Source organism: Chaetomium fimeti, assembly GCF_033439085.1.
Source record: "Chaetomium fimeti strain CBS 168.71 chromosome Unknown B0H64scaffold_5, whole genome shotgun sequence".
Lineage (NCBI taxonomy): Eukaryota > Fungi > Ascomycota > Sordariomycetes > Sordariales > Chaetomiaceae > Chaetomium > Chaetomium fimeti.
The window spans coordinates 2947927-2970811 of record NW_026944333.1 but is presented as its reverse complement, the minus strand read 5'-3'; the positions used below and the strand labels follow the sequence as shown (position 1 = coordinate 2970811).

At 58.1% G+C, this 22885-nt stretch overlaps 9 protein-coding genes across 9 annotated transcripts; 4 read left to right on the top strand and 5 right to left on the bottom strand.

Moving 5' to 3' along the window:
* Positions 1 to 199: 199 nt before the first annotated feature.
* Positions 200 to 1699, bottom strand: B0H64DRAFT_375534 (uncharacterized protein; the record flags this gene model as incomplete). The annotated part of the gene is made up of 3 exons (XM_062802425.1): positions 200 to 1336; positions 1556 to 1636; positions 1697 to 1699. 3 exons carry the CDS (start codon positions 1697 to 1699, stop codon positions 200 to 202), a joined length of 1221 nt encoding a protein of 406 aa, XP_062658299.1.
* A 445-nt stretch (positions 1700 to 2144) lies between these two features.
* B0H64DRAFT_375533 (uncharacterized protein) lies at positions 2145 to 2537 on the bottom strand (the record flags this gene model as incomplete). The annotated part of the gene is made up of 1 exon (XM_062802424.1): positions 2145 to 2537. One exon carries the CDS (start codon positions 2535 to 2537, stop codon positions 2145 to 2147), a length of 393 nt encoding a protein of 130 aa, XP_062658298.1.
* Positions 2538 to 3934: 1397 nt separating this feature from the next.
* Positions 3935 to 6749, top strand: B0H64DRAFT_195070 (histidine kinase-like ATPase). Its single transcript, XM_062799152.1, has 3 exons — positions 3935 to 4384; positions 4478 to 4657; positions 4721 to 6749. Exons 1-3 carry the CDS (start codon positions 4295 to 4297, stop codon positions 6677 to 6679), a joined length of 2229 nt encoding a protein of 742 aa, XP_062658297.1. The 5' UTR covers positions 3935 to 4294; the 3' UTR covers positions 6680 to 6749.
* Positions 6750 to 7722: 973 nt separating this feature from the next.
* Positions 7723 to 11094, bottom strand: B0H64DRAFT_362362 (uncharacterized protein). Its single transcript, XM_062801763.1, has 3 exons — positions 10551 to 11094; positions 10333 to 10463; positions 7723 to 10233 (listed from the first exon to the last, which is right to left on the bottom strand). Exons 1-3 carry the CDS (start codon positions 10646 to 10648, stop codon positions 7907 to 7909), a joined length of 2556 nt encoding a protein of 851 aa, XP_062658296.1. The 5' UTR covers positions 10649 to 11094; the 3' UTR covers positions 7723 to 7906.
* A 358-nt stretch (positions 11095 to 11452) lies between these two features.
* On the bottom strand, positions 11453 to 15183 carry B0H64DRAFT_463795 (ribosome 60S biogenesis N-terminal-domain-containing protein). The gene is made up of 2 exons (XM_062807614.1): positions 14970 to 15183; positions 11453 to 14887 (listed from the first exon to the last, which is right to left on the bottom strand). The coding sequence occupies exons 1-2, from the start codon at positions 15124 to 15126 to the stop codon at positions 11604 to 11606; spliced, it is 3441 nt and encodes a 1146-aa protein (XP_062658295.1). The 5' UTR covers positions 15127 to 15183; the 3' UTR covers positions 11453 to 11603.
* A 583-nt stretch (positions 15184 to 15766) lies between these two features.
* On the top strand, positions 15767 to 17939 carry B0H64DRAFT_324623 (mate-domain-containing protein; the record flags this gene model as incomplete). The annotated part of the gene is made up of 4 exons (XM_062800660.1): positions 15767 to 16309; positions 16661 to 17398; positions 17462 to 17790; positions 17852 to 17939. The coding sequence occupies 4 exons, from the start codon at positions 15767 to 15769 to the stop codon at positions 17937 to 17939; spliced, it is 1698 nt and encodes a 565-aa protein (XP_062658294.1).
* A 306-nt stretch (positions 17940 to 18245) lies between these two features.
* Positions 18246 to 19835, top strand: B0H64DRAFT_194959 (NUDIX hydrolase domain-like protein). The gene is made up of 3 exons (XM_062799150.1): positions 18246 to 18890; positions 19042 to 19380; positions 19465 to 19835. Exons 1-3 carry the CDS (start codon positions 18698 to 18700, stop codon positions 19695 to 19697), a joined length of 765 nt encoding a protein of 254 aa, XP_062658293.1. The 5' UTR covers positions 18246 to 18697; the 3' UTR covers positions 19698 to 19835.
* Positions 19712 to 21058, bottom strand: B0H64DRAFT_195014 (uncharacterized protein). Its single transcript, XM_062799151.1, has one exon. The coding sequence runs from the start codon at positions 20751 to 20753 to the stop codon at positions 19974 to 19976; it is 780 nt and encodes a 259-aa protein (XP_062658292.1). The 5' UTR covers positions 20754 to 21058; the 3' UTR covers positions 19712 to 19973.
* Positions 21059 to 21458: 400 nt separating this feature from the next.
* Positions 21459 to 22747, top strand: B0H64DRAFT_443818 (uncharacterized protein; the record flags this gene model as incomplete). Its single annotated transcript, XM_062806737.1, has 3 exons — positions 21459 to 22042; positions 22145 to 22397; positions 22511 to 22747. 3 exons carry the CDS (start codon positions 21459 to 21461, stop codon positions 22745 to 22747), a joined length of 1074 nt encoding a protein of 357 aa, XP_062658291.1.
* Positions 22748 to 22885: the final 138 nt, after the last annotated feature.

Here is a 22885-nt window from a genome sequence, read left to right as displayed (position 1 = left end):
TTTTTTCCCTTTTCTCTCCTCTTTCCCCTGGTTTTCTCGCTGCCCCCCAACCCCAACCCCAAAAGCCTGCTACGTAGTTATACAGGCAGCAGCATGTACCAAGCTGGTATATCGGGGCTGGCCAAGCACACATCAATCCCCCCAGCTTCCAACCCGCCCCCGCCCTCCCCCCCCCTTACAACTTACAACCCCAACCCACCTACCCCCTCCACACCATCCCAACCCCCGCCTCCTCATCCCGCCTAATATCCAACCCAATCCCCGCCCCCCGCGCCAGCCCCCGAATCTCCTCCCTCGCCGCCCGCTCCTCCTCACACACCTCGTCGTCCTCCCCCCTCAGCACCAGCACCACGCTCCTCAGCCGCGGCGTGCGCGCCCGCACGTCGGCGCCGGCGCCGGCGGCCAGCCACGCGCGCACGGCCAGGACGTGGCCCGTCACGTCCCACGGCTCCTCCGTGTCGATGTCGGCGTACAGGTCGTCCGTCAGCGTGAGCGCTTCGAGGTTGGGCGGCAGGCTGTGGGACAGGCCGGTGGTGGTGGTGGTGTGTGGGATGGGGAGGGGGAAGCCGGTGAAGAAGACGAGCGGGATGGTGAGGGTTGTGAGGTGGGGGAAGGTGGACAGGGGGTGCATGGACCCCTGGACGTGGAGGGGGAAGGGGATGTAGGGTCGGGGGGAGAAGAGGCTGAAGGCGAAGATGTCGAGCGTGGTGAGGGTGTCGCGGAGGGGGAGGAGGGCGGGGAGGAGGAGGTCCAGGTTGACGGTGGGGGTGTTGAATTGGTCCTCGGTGTCCGGGTCGTAGCGCCAGTTCCAGTGCAGGGTGTGGAGGCGCGGCGCGGCGGCGAGGACCTGGCCGAGGTGGGCTTCTCGGATGTGATGGAGGCGGAGGGTGCGGAGCCCGAGGGCGGAAGGCGGCTGGGAGGTGGGCCACGGGAATTCGGGCTCTGGTGGGTCCGGCATCGAGATGGACATGTCCTTGATGGATGGGAGGTAGAAAAGCGGGAGGATACATTCCGTGTTCCGAGTCTCCGGGGCCAGCCGCAGGCCGGGATACCGTTCGAGATCGACGGTGTGGAGTTGGTGTAAACTGGTGCTACTGAATCCGGGTATAGGTTGCCCGGAGTGAGAATCGCAAAGCATACTTCGCAAGACGAGAGCCACAAGGTCACACTTCTGGTAAAACTTGTTGCTGAGACGTAAGTCCTGGAGGCGCGGTAACTGTGATAATAGGACGGCGAGGTGGGCGTCAATGGTGCCCGCACGTAGTTCCGCCGCCCAAATGTCGCGATAGGGTAACTGAGTCCTCTCCACGAAGGATAAGGCCTCTCGCAAATCTGCCTGACGCACGGGAAGCTCTAAGCCATCCCCCTGGGCTCTACCTCCGGTGCCCGAGAGACTTCGTATGCGGGGGGCAAGGTCCGGCCGACGCAATATGGTGCGTATAAGTAAGGTGATGGGGTGCCACGTCGAGTATTTTTGTTGGTCATAGGAGAGCTTGATCCTAGAGTAGAGAGGTGCCTCGGCAAGATGGCGCAATTGCGGATGGACCAAACAAACATTGCGAAGATCACCTTGGGACAGGTACCCTAGGATCAACCAAAGCACATCCTCGTTGCAGTCGAGAAGGTGTGTGGTCGGCTGAGTCAACCGGTGATTGGTCAGTCAACGACTAATTGTTTATCTCCTCTAGCGACTTACCATTGTGGATGTAGGAATTGAAATGATGAAGTGTTGGGAGTAATCGCCGGGTTGATGATTGGGGTTGATGATTGGGGTTGATGATTGGGGTTGATGATTGGGGTTGATGATTGGGGTTGATGATTGGAGTCGTGACGGAAAGGTTGGGGGTTTGGCTCACTTCGGCCGTGCGTTATTAAGGTTTGGACGGAGTGGTATTGCATGACCAATGAGGAACAAACTCGGGACGAGTGGTTGGCTTCTAACCAATTTATATTCCAAGAGCACGAAACAATCACACGGAGCCCCGTACTATCTATTGCTATTTTGCCCTGTTTTAAACACGCCGATTTTGGGGGGCCATCTCTCCCCTGACAGTAACAGCAACGCTACAAATGTCCATTGCACACCACTGCCATCACAACATCTAAGCATATCCGACCCTCAAGCGAGGAGCACACCCTTGAAATCAGCATTCCGAATCGTTGTCGCTGGAGCTAGCCGGCTCAGACGTCTCCGGGATTCCACTGCGGGACATGGCTGTCCCGTTGCCAACACGGGGCAGTCGTCGCCTAGCGGGTCTAATGGGAAGCGTGTCCCTCGTCCTACTAGGGGCTGTCGGATCGGATGGTCCACTGGCCGAAGGGCCGTTGGTCGGGGTTGGATGTGCCGTGGAAGCCGGTAGTGAGAAGGCGGAGGAGCCTGATGATACCGCTGTCGAAACGGGGGACGGATTCGACGCGAACATGCGGTCTAGCTCCTCGCCGAGCTTGTCTCGCTTCGCCACGGGTTCGTCGGTCGTCTCGTCGTCATGTGGCCGCTTCACCCCATGAAGGGCATTGTTGAGAGTATCGTTGTCCATGTCGGTAGCCTCGATCAAGCCCCTTAGTAGGTCCTCGGGGGGTAGTCGGTCGTTTTGCGACGGTTGTGATGACGGCTGCGATGAAAGGAACGAAGACAGAGAATTGGCGGTTGCTTGTCGGGCCAACGACGGCTCGGGGCCTCGTGAAGGTGAAGGACGTACTGATGGTGAACGGGAACGCCTTCCCATGCTCCGTCCTCTAATAAATGCTGTGAGAAACCGCCGGTGCTAATATATAGGTACCCTTGGAAGGAAAGCACCTACCTTTGGCTCAACGAATCGAGGTTGACTTGGACTGACGAACGTCCCTCACTCGCAGCCGGTTCCGGGCTCGAAAGCCCGGATATATCGCGGGGGGAACCGTTGGTCATGGCTTGTCGGTTGGGTGGTGAGTCAAAACTGTTGCGTATCACGACTTGTGCTTGGCCCATATGAAAGGTCAACGCAGCTGCGAGATGCAACTGACCGTGGTGTGGCCGGTGTCACATATTTAAAGAAAACGGTCTGAACCAAAGTCGAAACAGTCACTCGACTGGAGGATCAGGGCGAAAATGACTTTTTTTTTCCCGCCCAGGACTTCAGAGTGCCCCGCTTGAGAGCCCTCCCATACGCCTGGGGAACATGACAGGGCTGCAGGATGCGTGGGTGGACGGGAATATGCAAGCAAGGGCGGGAGCGGCGCGTCGCTTGAGCGCAGGATGCAACTCTAACGCAACCCATCCCATACCAACGCTCGGCACTAGCGACTTGCTCGGCCCCACCACCTGACCTGACCGCCGTTGACCGAGTAAACCCAACGGTTGGCCTACTTGCACAGTACACCTGTCGGGACAGCGACAGGAGGCGGGGAAAGGCACAGTCCGGCATCTGGTCCCCGTAGCCGCGCGGAAAAGCTCAGCCCCCTGTGAAAAGAGAGGGTGGCTTGGATCCTTTGCCAGTAACTAACTGGAAGCCTGGACCTGAAAGCTTCAAACCGGGCCTGTTGCGAATTTCGGAATTGTGGCCGAATATTCCGGCGTGGGGTTATGGGAAGGATTGAGGGCGCCCGATATGCTTTGTGGATTGGGAATAGTCGTCGGAGGAGGGGGGTTGAGCTGGGCCATTGAGCTATGTGCTGTGCCGCGTGTGGCGTGAATGGAGAAGGGAAGGACTGGACGTTGCTGACTATCGCGAGTCGCTTTCGCTTCTCGTAGCTTGCCCAGGCCGGTTGTGGCGCTGCAGTCCGCCGGGGCCGGACAGAAACTGATCGATTTCCGTGCCACTCGAACTCGACCACGAACCGAGCCTGAACATAGTAAGCAAGTTCGGGAAGGAGAAGGGGAAGGGGGCCGCGAAGTCGGGCTGAAGTGATTTTGTTGGTTGGAGAACTCGGGCCACATCGCAGCAGGCAGCCAAGGCCGAGCCAGCTAACTAGTCCATATTAGGCTTAGACGCCGGTTGTCTGTGCTGAATGACGGCCCGTCAGCATTGACCACCTCCCTGCCAGGGCTGACTTCACCCGCAACAACTGATGAGGCTCAGTCAGAAGGAAGTCGCGATCTACCCATGGATGATGGATGGATGCCTGACTCACCCACATTGATTTTTTCAATCAAGTCGTCCTTGCCCGGGCGAGCTGAAATGAGCCACAGAGCGGCCGCACGTCAGCGCGGGGTACCTCTGAAAAGTGCCCAAACTCGCCAGTTTTAACCCCCCGCATCTCTCAATCCCCGTCACACACTACTAGTACACTGTACGTACAAAGGCGGAACGGCACAATGAGTGATGCAATGGACTCGGATGCGCCCCGTGGCGCTAAGCGAAAAGCCGATGCCCTTGACGACACGGCTATTCCCCGACGGATCAAGGTATGCTATGCCGATAGTCTTTCCCACCTAAGTGTCACCGCGTCCCAGGTGCTGCATCCTGCCTCGGATTGCTAAGTCCGAGTTGTTATTCAGGCGCTTGATCAAGATGTCGTCAACAAGATCGCCGCCGGGGAAATCATTGTTGCTCCGGTCCATGCCTTGAAAGAATTGATTGAGAACGCCGTGGATGCGGGCTCGACGTCCCTCGAAGTCCTGGTGAAGGATGGGGGCCTGAAGTTGCTGCAGATCACCGACAACGGCTCCGGCATTGATGTGTGACCACCCCTTGCTCCCGTTCACCAACCATGCCTGCCAGACCACTCACCAAGTAAATAGAAAGAAGACTTGCCAATCCTGTGTGAGCGCTTCACCACGTCCAAGCTGCAGAAGTTTGAAGACCTCCAGTCCATCGCCACCTATGGGTTCCGAGGTGAGGCCCTGGCAAGCATCAGCCACATAGCCCACCTCACAGTCACCACGAAGACCCCCGAATCGAACTGTGCGTGGCGGGCCTACTATGACAGCGGGAAACTGGTGCCGGCCAAGCCAGGCCAGTCGCCTGACCCGAAACCTGTTGCCGGCCGGCAAGGCACTCAGATCACAGTCGAGGATCTGTTCTACAATGTCCCCACCCGCCGGCGAGCCTTCCGGTCTCCCGCGGACGAGTACAACAAGATTATCGACATGGTTGGTCGGTACGCCGTCCACTGCTCCAACGTCGCCTTTTCCTGCAAGAAGCACGGCGAGTCGTCGACAAGCATTGCCGTCCAAGCCACTGCTTCAGGCCTCGACAGGATACGGCAGATTTACGGGGGCAGTGTTGCCAACGAACTCACCGAATTCTCCACGTCCGACGACCGTTGGGCGTTCAAGGCCAAGGGGCTAGCAACCAACGCCAACTACAGTACCAAGAAAACCACCATTCTATTATTCATCAACCACCGGTGTGTTGAGTCATCCAACATCCGGAAAGCCATCGAACAGACGTACTCGGCCTTTCTCCCCAAAAATGGCCACCCTTTCGTGTACCTCAACCTAGAGATCGATCCTCACCGGGTGGATGTCAATGTCCACCCTACCAAGCGGGAGGTGAACTTCCTAAATGAAGATGAAATCATCCAAGCCATCTGCGAGCATATCCGCTCGAAGCTGGCTGCAGTAGATGCCAGTCGGACGTTCCTCACGCAGAGCCTGCTCCCGGGCGGCACATGGTCTGGCCCTGCCCCCAGCCCCCACGACTCAGCAGCAGCGGCGGCCGCCCCCTCTAAGACAAGTGGCGGCCCCGCTCGCAAGACCCCAGTCCGGAACGAAAACAACCTCGTTCGGACCGACACCAACCTACGCAAGATCACTAGCATGCTGCCTCCCGCCGCCGCCGCCTCTGGTAGCGGTAGCGGTAGCGGTAGCGGCGGCGGTGGTCCGTTTCCCGACGCCCCAGCAGATACTGACATGATCGAGTACGAGACGGTCGATCGCGAGGCTACGGCCTGCCGCCTGATCAGCATCCGCGAGCTGCGCGCTGCGGTGCGAGAAGACATGCACCACGAGCTGACCGAGATCTTTGCCAACCACACTTTCGTCGGCGTCGTCGACGAGCGCCGCCGCCTCGCTGCCATCCAGGGCGGCGTCAAGCTGTTCTTGGTCGACTACGGCCGTGTGTGCTTTGAGTACTTCTACCAGCTGGGCCTGACCGACTTTGGTAACTTTGGCGTCATACGCTTCAGTCCGCCGCTAGATTTGAAGGAGCTGCTCACCTTGGCTGCGCAGCAGGAGAAGGATGCCGCCGCTGCGGAAGACGGTGGGAGTGATGAAGAATTTGACGTGTCTGATATCGTCGAACTAGTCGGCGAGCAGCTCATAGAGCGGCGCGAGATGCTGCTCGAGTATTTCTCGCTCGAGATTTCCCCCACCGGCGAGCTGCTCAGCATCCCGCTACTCGTCAAGGGATACAACCCCGCCCTCGTCAAACTCCCACGCTTTCTCCTGCGACTGGGCCCACACGTCAACTGGGGCGAGGAGAAGTCATGCTTTGACGATTTCCTCAAAGAGCTCGCTTCCTTCTACGTGCCTGAGCAGCTCCCCGCCACGCCCGGGAACGAAGAGGGCGCTGCTGCAGAGGAGGCGGACGTCGACGAGGAGATCAAAACCCGCCGGAGCCATGTGCGCAGGGCGCTCGAGCACGTGCTGTTTCCGGCCTTCAAGTCGAGGCTGGTGGCTACCAAGTCGCTGATGCAGGGGGGGATATTGGAGGTTGCCAACCTGAAGGGGCTGTACCGCGTGTTTGAGCGGTGTTAAGGTGTACTTGCTTAGATGTGATGGATTTAATGTAGCAACATGGACGTGTTGCTGGCTAATGGGTTAGATATCCCGTGGGGTGGACACACACAAAGACTCAGTAAGGGGCTGTTAGGTAGTTGCAGCCCCGAATAAGAAAGTCAAACTTGTAATGATACTGTGTTCTGTTGGCCTGAATTATTGTCTTCGTATTCACCTCCAAGTATGACTGAGTGATAGTACTCCCTCCCCAATATCTTCTTTATATCACTTAGGATAGGGCCAAGTACCGCTGACGTTCTATCACAGCCCATCTCAAGCTGTCCATGACACATCACTTAACGTGGAAAAGGGGCATCATCTCAATGTATCCTACACTTAACACTTAATTGCCCCTAACGATCACATATCCCCAAATTATCAAGGATGCACTAAACATAGTCCACCCAGCCCACACACCCAACCCCCCCTCCCCCTTCCCGCGCAATCCCCTCAATTTCTCTAATAACAACAACAAGGCAGAATGTTACAACACCCCAACCACACTTCAACTCAACTACTCAACTCGACTCAAAACGACCAGGCACATAACCATGCAATAGAGTAGCAGCGTGACAAGATCGTCATAAACACATAACAAAACACCGTTACGACCGGTACCATACCATACCATATACACACACAGAGACACGCCAACCGACCGTTTTGCACCCGACCAAACCGGTTCCAACCACCCGAAGACGTCCCATAAACCGCCACCGCCAGCCAGTCCAGTCCAGTCCAGTCCAGTCCAGTCCAGTTCAGTGAAAAAAAATACCCGATCCGTTTTTTAGGCCCGTTTTCTCGCACCCCCCACCTAAACCACCTAACCACCTAACCACCAAAACCCGCAGTTTCCTCCTCCCTGCCCTGTCACATAGCTTGACCCAAGTAGGTAAAATAAATACTGGCTGACTGGCCTACGCTCTGGTAGGCAGGCGCGTCGGACGGTGAATAAAACACGGGCTGCTCTCCGCATGGCCTCGGCCTTTCACCCAGCCCCCAACCCCCAACCCCAACCCAACCCAACCCCAGCCCGACCGGCCGTGGCCTAATAACAAGAAAGGTATTTTGCGAATAAAACGGACCGGGAGCTACTTCATTACCAACCCCACTCACCCGTCCATCATTTGGTCCGTTCGTCTGTCCGTGGGTCCGTCCGTCAAAGCCGGACTTAATTGTGTGGGTTCATTGATATCAACCACTCGCTCAGGGACCTCTGTACCCGCCGGGAGGAGGCATCATGCCGCGCCGGTCGAGGCCGTTCATGCGCTCCAGCCCGTCAAACATACCCGGCGGTCCACCGTACCCGCCGATACCGCTATGACCACCAAGTCCGGGGCCAGGTCCTGCGTTACGCGGCTGGGGCCCATCCGGACCCTGGAAGCCACCTCCGCCCCCCATCCCGGGAGGGGGCATGAAACCCGGCGGGGGCGGGCCGCCATAGAATCCCGGTGGCGGCTGCATCGGACGCGGGGGACCGGAAGATGGGCCACCCATGCCATCCGGTGGCGGAGGGCCGCCGCCATGAGGAGGGGGCCCTGGGGGAAAGCTACCCGGACCGCCGTGGCCGTGCGTATGCGGGAAGTTGGGCGGGAACATGCCCGGCATGGGCACGTTGCGGGGTCCGTTGTTCATCAGCCCCGGGGGCGGGATCATGGGCCGCTGTGGGGGCATCTGGCCGGCGGCAGCTGCTGCGGCTGCGACGGCGGGGTTGACTCCGCCCATGTGGAAGGGGTGCATCTGGTGATCGAGGCCCGGGGGAGGGGGGGGACGCTGCAGAATCTGCGTCGGCTGCGGGGGCGGGCGGCCGTCGACCTCTCCTGGGTGGAACTGGCTCTCGTCGAGGAAGCCCGGCGGGCCGCGCATCTGCTGGCGCTGGGAGGAGCTCCGCTCACGGGGGTATTCTTGCTCGCGGTCCGGCATGTTGGCGAGCGGTACCTGCTTGGTCGGCTGCGGCATGCGGAGCAGAAGCTGCTCGTTGCGTGGTGGCTCAGGCGTCTCGCGGCGGCCTTGCATGAGGCCCACCAAAAATTCTCGGTTTCGGTTGACGGCCGTCATATTTTGTTGCTCTGCGCGCGCGAGTTGTTGGTTGGGAAGATGGTGGCGCTGGGCGAGGAGATCTTGCAAGGCTTGCTCCGGCCGGGAAACAGGTGGTGGCATTGGGAGCCCAACCGGTCGAGGGGAGATAATATCGTGGAGTGAGTGTTGCGAGCTACGTATGCGTGGATCTTCGCGCCTATCGTTATTGCCGTACTGCTGGAATGGTTCCGGGGAAGTGACAGCGCTCTTCTGCTGCATCTCTTGGAAGGGGGATGTTTCGGGATATCTGCCGGGGGTTGTCTGCGATGGTGGCGCGCTCGATTCCAAGGCCGGCCCGAGCCCCGACATGTGGAGCTTAGAAATAAGCAGGGCAAAGGCTTCCTTCTCGGCCTCGCTCTGGTGAGCCGGGCCAGGTCGGTCGCCTGGCTGGACTGCTGGTGCAGGGGTAGGCGGTTCGGTCTTCGCTCGGCTATCCTCTTGAGGGTTTAGGAACGCCATGAACCTCGAAGACTTGCCGGTCCTTGGTTTAGCCGCATCCTTCACCTCGGCAATGGGCGTCCCGCCATCGAGACCAGAACTCCCGTAGGCGGCAAAGAACTTGTCTGGGGCCTGCTCGGTGGCAGGCGCCGAGACAACCTTGTGCTCGACTTCCACAGTTGCGGCAGCTGCGGTAACCGGTGGTTGATCCAAGAGCATGCTGGGCTTCTCGTCTTGTTTCGGGGCACCGCCTCCTCTGCCCGCTTTCATGGTCTCCATGAACTTTTTAAAGTCCTCTTCCGTGTGGCCCTGGGCCTTGTCCTCGAGGGGCTCGTCTAGCCACTCGGGGTCGTTCTCGACACGGGCATGGCGATCGCGATCCCACCTTCGCTCAAAGTTTCGGTCATTACGGTCGCCATACCTGTCGTTGGTTTTGTTGTTGTCTTCCGGGTCCCGGTCGCGCCAGCTCTTGGCCTTCTCGATGCGCTCCCGCTGGGACTTGGGAGGGGCATCAGAGCTGCCACCCGCCGCATTCTCCCTGAACCAGGATTCCGACTTGCCACGACCTAGTCCATTCTTGCGCGGGGTTTCGGAGTCATCGCCTTCTTGGTCCCGCGAACGACGCTCGAATTCGCGGTTGCGGCGGAGATCTCCGCCCTCCCGGTCGTCTCGGTCCCGCAGCCGACGGGTGTCGTCCCGCTGGCCGAAGCGGTCATTGCCGACGCCGCCCATGCGGCCGTGGAAGCGCTCGGCGCCCTCGTGGCCAAAACTCTTGCGCGGCGGCACGGTGTTCCATCCTTCGCCGTCTTGGCCTTGGCCGGGCTGCCGCCGGGAGGCATTGTTTCGGCTATCCGAGTCGTTGGCGCGGTCGCGGAAGGCGAAGCGGTCGGTACGATCCTGTCGCTCCTGGCCCCGGAATCCCTTCTCGACGTCACTATTTCGAACACCGCGCATTGAAGTTGCAGATGCAGATGCGAAGCTGGTCCGCGGCGGACCAAGGATGAATTCATCGGGGTCTGTGTGGTGTTGATGGTCAGCGAAGGCAAACGGACATGAGAACCAGACAACCGCCAGGAGTCATTCGGCTGTCTCGCGGCGGTGAGGGGGGTGCGTACTGGATGCATTTCTAGACCCATTGCGGTCGTGGGGTGGGCGCCTGTTCTCTTGGTTCAGGAGCGCACCGCCTTCTCCAGGCTTCTGGCCGTTGGCTGTCTTTTGCTGGGTGCGGAATGTCTCTGGAGGGGGCCTGGAGAAGAACAAAGTCAGATACCGGCCACGCAGGAGGGGAGCATGTGTGTATGCCAGGGAAAGGAGAGGGGAAAAAAAAACATACCCCATCCACTCCTCAGGAGGGGGCAGATTCGGAGGTTTGACGCATAGCGGCGACTCGCGTAAATGTAGCAGAAACTCTGCCGAGTACCGTTCAGCCATGTCAATATATTATTATGCAACGACCATCAGCTCAAGACTGAGAGGCGGCCTGCATGCGATGGGCCAGGTAGTTTGTCCCCGGTGGGTGGGCGTTGAGTTAAGCTTGCGGTGTCTCGATGAGATGCGGTCAGAAGGTGCGGGAGTGTGGCTTGCGCTGCTTTTGAATCCAAGTCGCTCTCTCTCGGATGGGAACGCAACAAAAATGGTGGAATGAGTCGGCGGCGGATGGAGAAAACGGGTTAAAAATACGGCATGTGTTTATCCTTTCGCTGGGTGCAAGAAATGCGCGATTTGTAGGTGTAGCGGTCGCTGAGTATTGATGCGTTGTCCATGAATTGGTTGTGGAAGCTTTGATGGTTGTGGTCGGTTTTGGGCTGCCGTCTTGTTTGCCGCCTGTGGCAGGTCGCAGTCGATCAAATCAATATTAAAACCGGCCCTAGCCTCAAATGATCGCTCCTACCAGGATTTAGGTGGCGGCGTTGGCTTGGACCAGGGACCAGGGCAAGGGTGTTTTAGCATCATCGGAGTGGCGGGGTTCCTGCTTTCAGTCATGTGTTTTGCGACTTCCATTCTTTCGATGAAGATATGAATTATGAGTTACCACGTTACCTAGGTGAACGGTTCAAGTCAAGAATGATACCCACAGTGAATTAACGTTTGCAGCGCTTCCGAATGCAGCCTAATGTTATATACCCTTGCCAGCTGTATTTTCTTTTTCGTCTCTTCTTGAAACTTGCCTCATTCTGTCTCAGACAACCAAACCGCTCCCAGCTTCTCACCGATTTGGATGTCCCGAGTTAGGAAAGATGTCTCGGCAGACCACATAGTAGGGCAAGCATGATCAGAGAGAAAATCCCCGCTAGATTGGCTCTTTTCGCTGCTATATCAATAAGGTAGGTAAGGCCTCAAATATCAACACATTTAATTTAATTTAATGGAACTTGAAGGATGGATGCTACACATGCCCAACGCCCAACGACCCCTTACTCCAAACCCTAACCCTATCCTGATCACACGTCTCCCATATCCTCCTGCGCAACGCCCCGTGGACAGCTGCCTCGCCAGCATCCGTGCAACCGGCCTGTCTCGCGTCGAGCCAATTCACAATCCCAAACCTCGTCGTCAGCGTGGTGCTCCCCCCCTCGATGCGGGTAGCCCGGTACAGCAAGCGCAGCACCTGGCTCCGGAGCGGCAGCCTCATGTACGGGTTCGCCGCCAGTGCCAGGATCCGCTCGAATACGGGGCCCTTCGCCCGCTTCTTGTGGAACAGCTCGAAATCGTGTGGCGTGCGGAGCCCGTCGATCAGGTATTCCAGGAGCCAGTTGACCTGTGCGTAGTATGTGTCCCCGACCGTTGGCTCCTCGGAGAGGATCTCGTCCACAAGCGGGAGCCTGTCCAGGCTCCAGACTGGCCCACGCGTGAGGAAGATGTTGACCTTGGAATAGAGGCTCGAGAGGGGGTCTCGCAGGACGTTGAGCGCGTGGCAGGCAAATGATGCTATTGTGCTCGGCAGGGGCCCGTCGTTGATATTGTCCCTTGCCGTCTCGGCGAGTTCCGAGAGGAGCAGCCAGATCTGCTCCTTCTCTTCGTACTCGGACTGCTTGATTTTTGCCGCAGCCTTGAGGATGTTGACGAGTGCTTCTTTCCGTATGCTGGCGTGCTCCGAGACGAGTAGGGCGATGAGCGATGTGAGGTAGCCGTCATCGACAAGCTCATCCACTGTCTTGGACGCCCATTTCACCAGAGCCGCGTTGTCTGCCTCCAAGCCGTCCGGGACGTGTAGCGTGTCCTCTAAGGTCTCAGCATCCATTTGAGGCTCCGACTTTTCCTCCCCCTGGCTGGCCGCCGTGCTCTTGGGTTTCTTGGCTTTGGTCTCTGTGCCTCGGGGCCTTGGGTTGTGCTCGAACTCCAGGCCCTTCGGGACACCAGCCTTGGCGAGCTTGCCCTTGCTATCAGCAAGGTGGGTCACCATGTTCGAGAATATTGCGTCGAGTAACGGTCTGCTCTCCCCAGCCGTCGCCGAGAGCCCTAAGAATTTTGGCAGGAAGCGGCCAAGGGCCTTGATAGTGGCTTGTCCCCCCTCCTTTGCTGCAATAAACGGCAATTGCTCCAGCATAGCCATTGCGATAGGACTTGCGACTGCTCCCGCAAGGTCTTTTTGTGTGCTTTCGGTTGTGTTTTGTATTACCTCTTGCATCTTCTCGACGTACTTGACTGGGGTGTTCGCACACCGCGTCAGGCAGTTATCCAAGAAGGGCCACAGCTGCGTGACTGAATCTGGTGATGACTGGCGCAGCGACTGTAGCGCTTCGAGCAGGACAAGCAGCCCGGGGTGTTTGTCACCGGTGGGCACCAGCTGTTGCTCCACAGCGACAAAGTTGAGAACGCTCCGTATTGCCTCTAGCGCCACTCCGTCCGGAGCATCGACGTAAACTTTCAACAGCAGTGTGAATGGAGAAAGCGACATTCCCTCGGAAGCGGAAAACCAGCGCATGCCGGGCGAATATCCGGCAATGGCAAGCAAGTTTTCCAGCTCCTTCAGACTCAGAGCAAAATCGCGGGGGTCGTCGAGTTCTTGCTTGGACAAGCGGCTTAGAGCCGTTTCTAGGAAAGGAGAAACGTCAAATTTGGCCATGAGAGCGACCTGCGGCAGCACCTCGTAGCAGAGGCGCAACAACCGGCTGCCCGCCTCGCGATGCAGAAGATCGCCCTCAGGTATGGATCGGTACGAGTTGATCATTTCTTTGATACCAGGACTCCGCTGGCAGAAATCATCCACCAACCTGCGTGCGGCTTCCGCCCAGACAGACTTGTTGGAGTGGGCGGCATCATGGTGCATCTTGATCGCGGCATCCAACTTCTCGATCGCGACCACCAAGATTCGAGTGGCGAAGAACGAAATCATGTTCGACTTGTTGGCCAGACTCCGAGTTAGTGCTTTTTGATTCAGCGGGAGAGGTAGGATGTTGTCCATGACGATTGAAGTTGGCGGAGGCAGTTCACGGAAGGTTTCCGCGCGGCAGAAGTAGTCGGGGACGGGGAGAGTGACTGTGTTGAAGAGAAAAGCGGCATAGCCAATCCACGTGGCCGAAAGCTTGGGTTCGAATGTGAAGGACTTGTTGGTGAGGAAGTAGTGGGCGACCAGCTCGGGAGCGACCTTGAAGATGGAAGTGATGAGCTCGCTCTGTTTGACGTTCGACCACGGACGTAGGTTCGGCAAGAAGTTTGACAAGGTGTAATTTCGAACAGGAACCTCTGTTTTGAATTTGTTCATCCAAACGATGGCTTCTAGTCCCAAGTCGTCGAGCTCGGCGGTCGGGATAACGGTGTCCGGGTCGATCTCTCGAGGGTAAAAGCCGGAATCATGTCTCAGCACACCACAGGCCGGGTCGGTGCACGCCGTCGTGAGGAATTCGTGGGCGATATCGGGAATGGAAGTCTCGTCTTCAGAGGGTGTGCCTAAACGGTATTGGTAGAGCGCTGCGAGACGGGTGAGTGTCGACGTGTTCAACAGGTTCGCCTTGGCCTCGCGTAGGAGCTTGTCGTCCAACAGGACGTGGCTCCGTAGCCCCTCTAAAAGCTCCCGCACGAGGTAGGGCGGGTCCTGCTTGACATCACGAGTTAGGGCCGAAACGATGTCCCTCTGGGACAGCAGCTCCTTCTTCGCTTCCGGGTGGAGAAACTTGAGGGCGCCGAGGAAGAAGAGGATGGCATTGGTGCGAGCCGATGGCCGTTTGGTATCCTCGGCCTCCTCCCCGATGTGAACAATGCCCATGTTCCGTGCCAACGACTTCAACATGGACGCCCTGGCGCGGAAGAGGGGTCTTGCGATGGCCCCTCCGTCGAAGCTAACAGCCTCTTTCAACATCCTCAAGGTTGGCGAGATTATGAAGGCTTTTCCCTTGTCGGCAGCCAAGTTGCGCGCTATCAACTCTTGCTGTCGTTTCTGTAGCAGGGTTCTACATATGGCTAGCCCCAGGGGTACCGTCTCGAGGGATTGCGAGAGCAGCTTCAGGAGCAGAGCAAGAACGACTGGCAGGGCGGACATGATGTTGTCGTTGTTGATTTGGGCGGCATAACTCCATGTCTGCATCATGTCCGGCAGGCAAACGGTGTTTTCGTCGTCGTCATCGGCGGGCCTCGCGAATTGGAGGTAGTCCCGTAGTATCTGGGGCCGGTCGCCATGGTCGCTGTCTGGGTCTAGCAAGTCGTCGAGGAAGAGTTTGAAGGATTGAAGACCTGTGGTGGGCGAGAGTTAGACGTGTCTTTTCAAATAAACAGCACTGCCTAGGGCATGACCATAAACAACAGGCTCACGAACCATGCCGGGCCCGTACCGGATCTTGACTAAAGGACAGTAGTTGTTGCAATTGTCGGCTCGCATGGATCTCTTCTGATGTTGGTGCTTCATGTACGACTTTTTGCCTTTTCCTTGACGCAGCAGCGCCGTCCGGGCCACGAGTAAATCGTTTCCCCATCTTATGCTGCGCAATGGTTTATTTTAATTTTTTCGCATGTCGGTACCTTCACATTTTGTTTGGGGACGCGGGAGAGCGCGCATGGAATTTCAATATTTTGCAGTAATTTACCGCCTTCGAGTTAATCGCAGCGCAGCGGGGCGATAAGCTCCAAACGATCCCACGCTCCGTCACCCCACCCCAGCTCCTGCTCGGCTCTCGTTCCTTCTGTGTAACGATAGGTAGTTACGGAAACTCCCTTATTCGTACTACTTGGGGGTTAGGGTCCGATCTGACCAACCGACGTTCCTGCGGGAATGACTGTCTTACTTGGTAACGACGCCCTGCTTACTACATTTTTCACCGTTCATCCTTTGTTGCCACCAGAACTGGAACTGGCATTGGAATTGGCTCTTACTTTTAACTTATATATCTTATTATCAAGGCCGGGCAAAGCGTTCATTTTCTAACCTTAGAAAGAAGACTCGGATGTGCAACGCTTGTCATTGGCTGAATTGGATTAATTTGTTGACTCAGTGTCTCAGAACCAGGATTAGATCGACTGGTGTTTCTTGGTGTTGCACACGAAAGAGTCATCCTGCATCACGAGCCATCTGTTGTTGGTCAACCTCCCATTCGACGGCCCACGAACACGCTGAAAATGCCTTCTAGCTCCGGAAGCCAGCCAATCCCAGCTAAGAGCAGCTCTTCGGCGGGCCATCATGACATCCAATCAGCCTTTGCGTCGTCGTTCCGGTCAGCCTCGCCTCTGGCACAGGAGATGTTAGCCCGTGACCTCGCGGAGTGCTCGGACGAAGATGAAGAGGTGCCCTTCGACTCGGAGGCGGTCGAAGAGGGAGAGGACGGGGACGAGGACGAGGACGTCGATGCCCTCCCCGGGCCGACCCTCTACCGCCGGCCAAGCGGTATCGCCTTCGGCACCATACGCCCCGCTTTTGGCACGGGTGCCATCGATGAGCCGGCTCTGCTCACCCGCTCGGAACGGACCCGTAGCCGTGACGCGGAGCGCTCTCTCCTTCGGGACAACCACATCCTTCCTCCCAAACACCAACATCACCATACCCCAAAGAAAGGTCTTGCCGGACAAGTCTCGGGTCTTTACAAGCGCCTCTTCAGCACGAAAGTGCGCCTCCCAGCCGGTGACGAGGAAGCCCACAGCCCGGGACAGTCACCCCCGCGGATCGTCATCATCCCCGACGAGACCGCCCCCCTCCTCGCCTCCCGCAGCCGCTCCTCTGCCGGCAAGCCATCCCCAGGAGGAGGAGGAGGAGGAGGAGGAGGAGGAGACGCCGGGGGCGAGAGCCTCAACGAGCAATGGGACGCAGCCGTAGCAGCCGGACAGATCAAGACGACGTGGCAGCGCGAGGCCAAGACGATCGCCGTCTACTCGCGGTCGCTGGTGGTGACCTTCCTGCTGCAGTACTCGCTCAACGTGGCGTCCATCTTCGCGGTCGGGCGGCTGGGCACGCTGGAGCTGGGCGCGGTGTCGCTGGCGACCATGACGGCCAACATCACCTGCTACGCGCCGGTGCAGGGGCTCGCGACCAGCCTCGACACGCTGTGCGCGCAGGCCTTCGGCTCCGGCCACAAGCAGCTCGTCGGCCTGCAGCTGCAGCGCATGACCTACTTCCTCCTGCTGCTGCTGCTGCCCGTCGCCGCCGTCTGGCTGCACGCCGAGCCCATCCTGGCCTCCATGATCGACAGGGACAGCGCTGCGTTGGCTGCCAGCTACCTGCGCATCGCCCTGCTCGGCACGCCCGCCTACGCGGCCTTCGAGGGCGGCAAGCGCTTCGTGCAGGCGCAGGGCCTGTTCCACGCCACCACGTACGTCCTCCTGGTGGCCGCGCCGACCAACGCGTTCTTGAACTGGTTGTTTGTGTGGAGGTTTGGCTGGGGCTTCGTCGGTGCCCCGATGGCCGTCGCTATCACCCAGAACATGCTGCCCGCGCTGCTTTTCTTGTACGTGTGGAAGATTGACGGCTCCCAGGCCTGGGGTGGGTTCAGGAAGAGTGCGCTGAAGAACTGGGGGCCGATGATCAGATTGGCCTTGCCGGGCATGATCATGGTTGTGGCCGAGTGGTTCGCCTTTGAGATCTTGACCCTCGCGTCCGGGAGGATGGGCGTCGAGTTTCTCGCAGCGCAGAGCGTCCTAGTGACGGTGACCAGCACGACGTTCCAGATCCCTTTCCCGCTCTCCATCGCTGGCTCGACCCGGTTGGCTAACCTCATTGGGGCCAAGCTGGTCGACGCGGCCAAGACGTCGGCCAAAGTGGTGAGTTTGTTGGCGGTCAGGCCCCCTTGACGATACCTCTTTCACTAACCCCGGGGACAACAGACTATCGTTGGCGGAGCACTGGTGGGGTTGTTCAATGTAATTCTCCTGTCGGTGTTCAGGTACCACATACCGTTGCTATTCACGCATGACAGCAAGGTCATCGAGCTCGTGGCCCGGACGCTCCCCATCTGTGCCATTATGCAGCTCTTCGACAGCATGGCGGCCGTCTCTCACGCGCTGTTGCGAGGCATCGGCCGTCAAGAGTTCGGAGGGTATGCCAACCTCATCTGCTACTACGCGGTGGCGCTGCCCATATCGTTCGGGTTGGGATTCGGCCTCGATTGGAAACTCAGCGGGCTCTGGATTGGCGTCACGATTGGGCTCTTCATGTGGGTTCCCGTTCTCTTTCACTCGCCGAGTGCGACTCTGCTAAGTGCTAACACACAATAGCGTCTCGGTGGCCGAGTATTGGTTCACATTTCGCGTTGACTGGCACCAGGCAGCCAGGGAAGCTGAGAGCAGGAATGCTTCAGGGTAACTGGGTGCCCATCTCTTTTTTTGGGATCAGGTGAGGGATATACCACATGCATGCATGATATTAACCGATTTGGATCTGCATTACACAAACATTCGTACCGTTGGTAGCATTTGTTGGATACCCCATCAGGATAGCGGGATGATTGAAACAAGCAAAAGTCATGAATTTGGAAAGATAAATGCATGGGAAATGGTCAAATGGATTTAACGAATGATAAGCTCGAAGGAATTCTAACTAAACTTCTGGTCCGATTTTATGCCCCGAAGCCGATGACTGGGCGGGCTTGGGGGCTGAATGGTTGGCTTCCTGGTGCTTTTGTTCGAAGCTGAAAGTGACTGTGCCTCTTACTACAACTGTATCCCTCAGAATATACAGTACTCCTTGCAACTCTGCAACTTGGTCTCCTCCGAGGCTGACAGCCTCCCTCTTGCACAGTACTCAGCAGCGCTTAGTCAGCGGCACATTCAACATTCCGTCTCCAACCCTCCCCTTGGCGAGGGGCAGAGAGCGCGGGCCTCGCCCGACAGTTTGGCAACAAAGTGGGGTTCCCGTCCGAGGGGGTGTGCAAGGCAGGGGTTTGCCGTTGCCGGCCGCCTTTTGTCGGGCAGCAGCAGCACGCGCTGAGAAGCGGAAATATTTCAGTATTTAAAGTCAGGGCCATCGCACGCTATAACTTCCAGGTTCCAAAGGGAGCACTTCTCCACCAAACCCCAACCAACAACGCATTCTCATTCCGCCCTCCACAAGAACCTAACACCATGTCTACCACTACCACCACGACAACGGCCGAGCCGATCACGGCCGACTCCATCCTCCGCCTCTTCCCGGACATCGATACGAGCGGGGCAGCTCTCGAAGGTCACGATGAGGAACAGATCCGTCTTATGGACGAGGTCTGCATCGTCCTGGACGAGAATGACCTGCCAATCGGGACTGCGAGCAAGAAGCTATGTAAGTGTCACAGTTCCTGTTACGCGACACCGAAACCAAGCGGGGGGGGGGGTTGGATTGTGGGCGAGTGGGTTGCAGCAAACAAGAGCAAATAAGTAAATACATGCAGGAAGACATGTTGTGCTAATAAGGTATGCGACTCGTTACCTAGGCCACCTTATGACAAACATCGACAAGGGCCTCCTGCACAGAGCCTTCTCCGTCTTCCTCTTCAACGACAAGAACGAGCTGCTCCTGCAGCAGCGCGCCTCGGAAAAGATTACCTTCCCTGACATGTGGACCAACACCTGCTGCTCGCACCCGCTGCACATGGCCAGCGAGACCGGCTCCAACCTCGAAGACGCCGTCCGTGGCGTCAAGAATGCTGCCCAGCGCAAGCTGGACCACGAGCTCGGTATCAAGAAGGAGCAGGTGCCGCTGGAGGATTTCCGCTTCCTGACCCGCATCCACTACAAGGCGCCAAGCGATGGCAAATGGGGCGAGCACGAGAGTGAGCACCCCCATCCCGCGCTCCCTCCCGCGCTCCCGCACTCCCGCGCAGGGCGACGTGCATGCTAACAATCTGTTTTCCCAGTCGACTACATCCTCTTCATCAAGGCCAACGTCGATCTCGACCCCAGCGAGAACGAGGTGCAGGCCACCCAATACGTCTCGGCCGACCGCCTGAAGGAAATGTTCCAAGACCCGACCCTCAAGTTCACTCCCTGGTTCAAGCTCATCTGCAACTCGTTGCTCTTTGACTGGTGGAAGCACCTCGACTCGGGCCTCGAGGCGTACATGAACGAGCAGGAAATCCGCCGGATGTAATCGACCAATATATCAAGAAGCTGCGGGTGACAGTTCTCGTTCCTGTTGCAAAGCCGTATCGCGCGGGATGCGGGCAGCTTTGAGGAGTTGACCAGCGCCAGTCGTTCTGTTTTATTTTTAAGCCTAAGATATCCGCTCCGTTTTACGGTAGCAAGTAAGAAGCCCGCGCAGAGAGCCCCGTGCTTCCCTCTTTCAGCGCCCTGCGTTGCGCCGGCAGGACTATTGGACAGTGGACAAGGCATGGTTGCAGGTTAGAGATTGGGGGAAAGTACATAACTAATACGACCCGGAGTTCATGCAATTCTCATGGCGACACCTATTCCGGGAGCGTACGATGTGACAAACAAGCACACTTGAAACAACTCCAGCGGCCGATAGGAGGCCAGCAGCATGCCGCCAACTGCTCTCCCCGCTCGTCTCAGCTTCCCTTTCCCAACGCCACTCTCGCCGGACTAGGATACCCTCAACAAACGTCACCTGACCGCCTTGCATGGCCCCATGTCTCTTGAGGCGATCGCTGAATGGATCCGATCGGGCGTTCTGGCCGCCGCTGATCGTGATTGGAAGCAGACAAGCGTGGTGCTTGCAGGGCGAGCAAGTCCGCCCCACACCGCCGACCACCTCTCTCGGATAACCAGTCGTCCCAGTCACCCAGTGAGCCAGGCGCCCAGGCTGGCTCGAGGTTGGGCACGTGTAGCGGCATACCGACCGAGCAGCTGGCCGTACTGGTCTTCCCTTGCTTCTTCCGTGCTGGCTCCCTGGAATCCGGGACTCGGCTACCCCCACTTCGGGGACGGCCGGCCGATTGCTGTCGCTTGCTTGTGACCCCCCCTCGGACACCCCCCTGCGGGTGGCCGGTGTAAGCCAATCGATACCGCCGCCTTTGACGCCCCGTCGCTCCCGGTATCCCTGTCGGGCCATTTCCTGACCAAGACATTGGGGTTCCTTGTTAGACAATTGGCGAGACGGCGCGGGTTGACATGTGTGCGTGTGAGTGTGAGTGCAATCAGAGCACTTCCGCCGCTTCTGTGCTGGCCGAGGATGCCACGATAGCATTCCATCCCGCCCAGGCCCGTTACGCCTGTCTCATTCTGTCCAACATGTCTCGGAAATTATTAGCCCACCAAGCTGCCTACTTATCCCTCTCTGCCCGCTCTCCGTCCTCTGCTGTCCCTTCAGTCTCTGAACAGCACCTCTTGGCTCAACTGAGAATAGCACACCGCGTTGAAGTTCACTTACACACTCCCCATCCAGGGGGCATTCTTCCTACAGGGCACCTTTGCCTACTTGCCACCACCCAGCCGTCTACACCCCGCCCCGCTCGTACACTAGCATCCATTCGGCCTGCGTGTTCGTGTGTGTGTGTGTGTGTTGTGTGCGTGTTTGCGTGTCTGTGTGACGACGTCAAAAATCTCCCATATCAACCACCAGCTTCGACCGACTGCGGTCACCACTCTCCTCACCCATAGCCCACCACAACTACCCATTCGCAGAGGGAATCTACGGCAGAAGAACCACATTGATGTCGGCTGACATTCGAACCGCCCTCAATTGCCTGCGCCACCCGTCTAGATTCATGCCCATCTCCAGAACCCAGCTTTCGAGAGTCCACACGGGCGACAGTATCCAGAATATATCAGAAAATAAACCAAAGTATGTCTGTCCAAGCCTTACACCAGCTAGAAAACAACCGTCCCTAACCTCCCTTATCAGACCCTCAAGTAATCACCCCACCACCACCACCCCATCATCACCATCATCATGGCGCCGTCCGTAAGCAGTACCAGCTCCAGTAGTAGCAGTACCAATACCGCCTCCGACCCGGACACCCCCTCCATCTCCCGCTCGAGTACCAGCTCCAGCTCCGGCACCAGCAGCAGCTCCAACACGCCCCCCCTCTCCCCCACCAGCTCCGTCTCCAGTACTAGTACTAGTACTAGCACCAAGGCCGGCACCGCCGCCGCCGCCGCCGCCAAGCTCGCCGCCAAGCGCTCGCTGGTGCCCGCCCGCTGGACCGACTGCTCGGTGCGCACCCTCGGCATGGCCGAGTGCCGGGACGCGGCGCTGACGCTGGCGCACGCGTTTGCCGCGGACGAGTATGCGCAGTACGTGGTGGCGGATGATGGGGTGGGTGCGGGTGTGGGTGTGGGGGATGATGATGATTGTAAAAGGGGTGGTGGTGGTGGTGTGGGGGGAAGGAGGAGGAGGAGTAGTAGAGGAGGGTTGACGGCCGAGGAGGACAGGTGGCGGCTGCATGTCGATATCCTGACCTACACGGTCGCCTCGCACTGCATGAGCGGGCTGGTCACGGCTGTGGGCGCTGAGTGCGATTGCGTTGCGCTCTGGTATGGTTTCCCCCCGCCTGTTCTCTTTCTTTTCTTCAGGCATCGTCAAGATTGCCGGTAGTAAGTTTGTTCTTGCCAGCCACCAGGACTGACAAGCGCCAGGGTCCCGCCCGGCAAGTATCTCGACGGATGGTGGACGCAGCTCCGTAGCGGCATGTGGCGGCTGTACTTCCAGCTCTCGCCCGAGGGCAAGAAGCGTTACTTCGACGAGATCCTGCCGCGCCTGAACGACGCCAAGGCCCAAGTCCTCGGCGACCGCGACGATGATGCCTGGTTCCTGGCCTATCTGGGCACCAGGCCCAACTCGCAGGGCCGCGGGTACGCGGCGAAGCTGCTGCGCGATATGGTGGCGCGGGTGAGTTACCCCCCTTTTCCTCCTCCATTCCGCTCTCTATCACACATATCCCCTACCCCCCCCCCCACGGCCCCCGCAAGAGTCCCGACCTGCTGATGAGCACCATCCCACAGGCCGATGCCGAGAAGCGGCCTATGTATCTCGAGTCGAGCTCGCAGTCCAACAACGCCTACTACGAAAAGTTTGGCTTCGAGGTCCAGCGGGATGTCTTCCTCGAGCGCGGGCCCGTCCCGATCCGCCTGTCCATCATGGTTCGTGAACCCCGCGTGCCTGGCTACGAGGCCGCTTGTGCCAGGCCGAGTTCACTGGTCAAGAAGTTTGTTGTTGGTGCCAAGAAGTTGATGGGCTGAGTGGGGGATGATTGCTCAAGGGGGGCTCGATTTGTCGAGATTTGGTGATTTGTTAGTGCTTTTTTTTATTTTTATTTTTCTTCTTGTTTCTGTTTTTGCGTCGGTCCCTCAACTGGACCCGTACCCGTTAACTGGTTG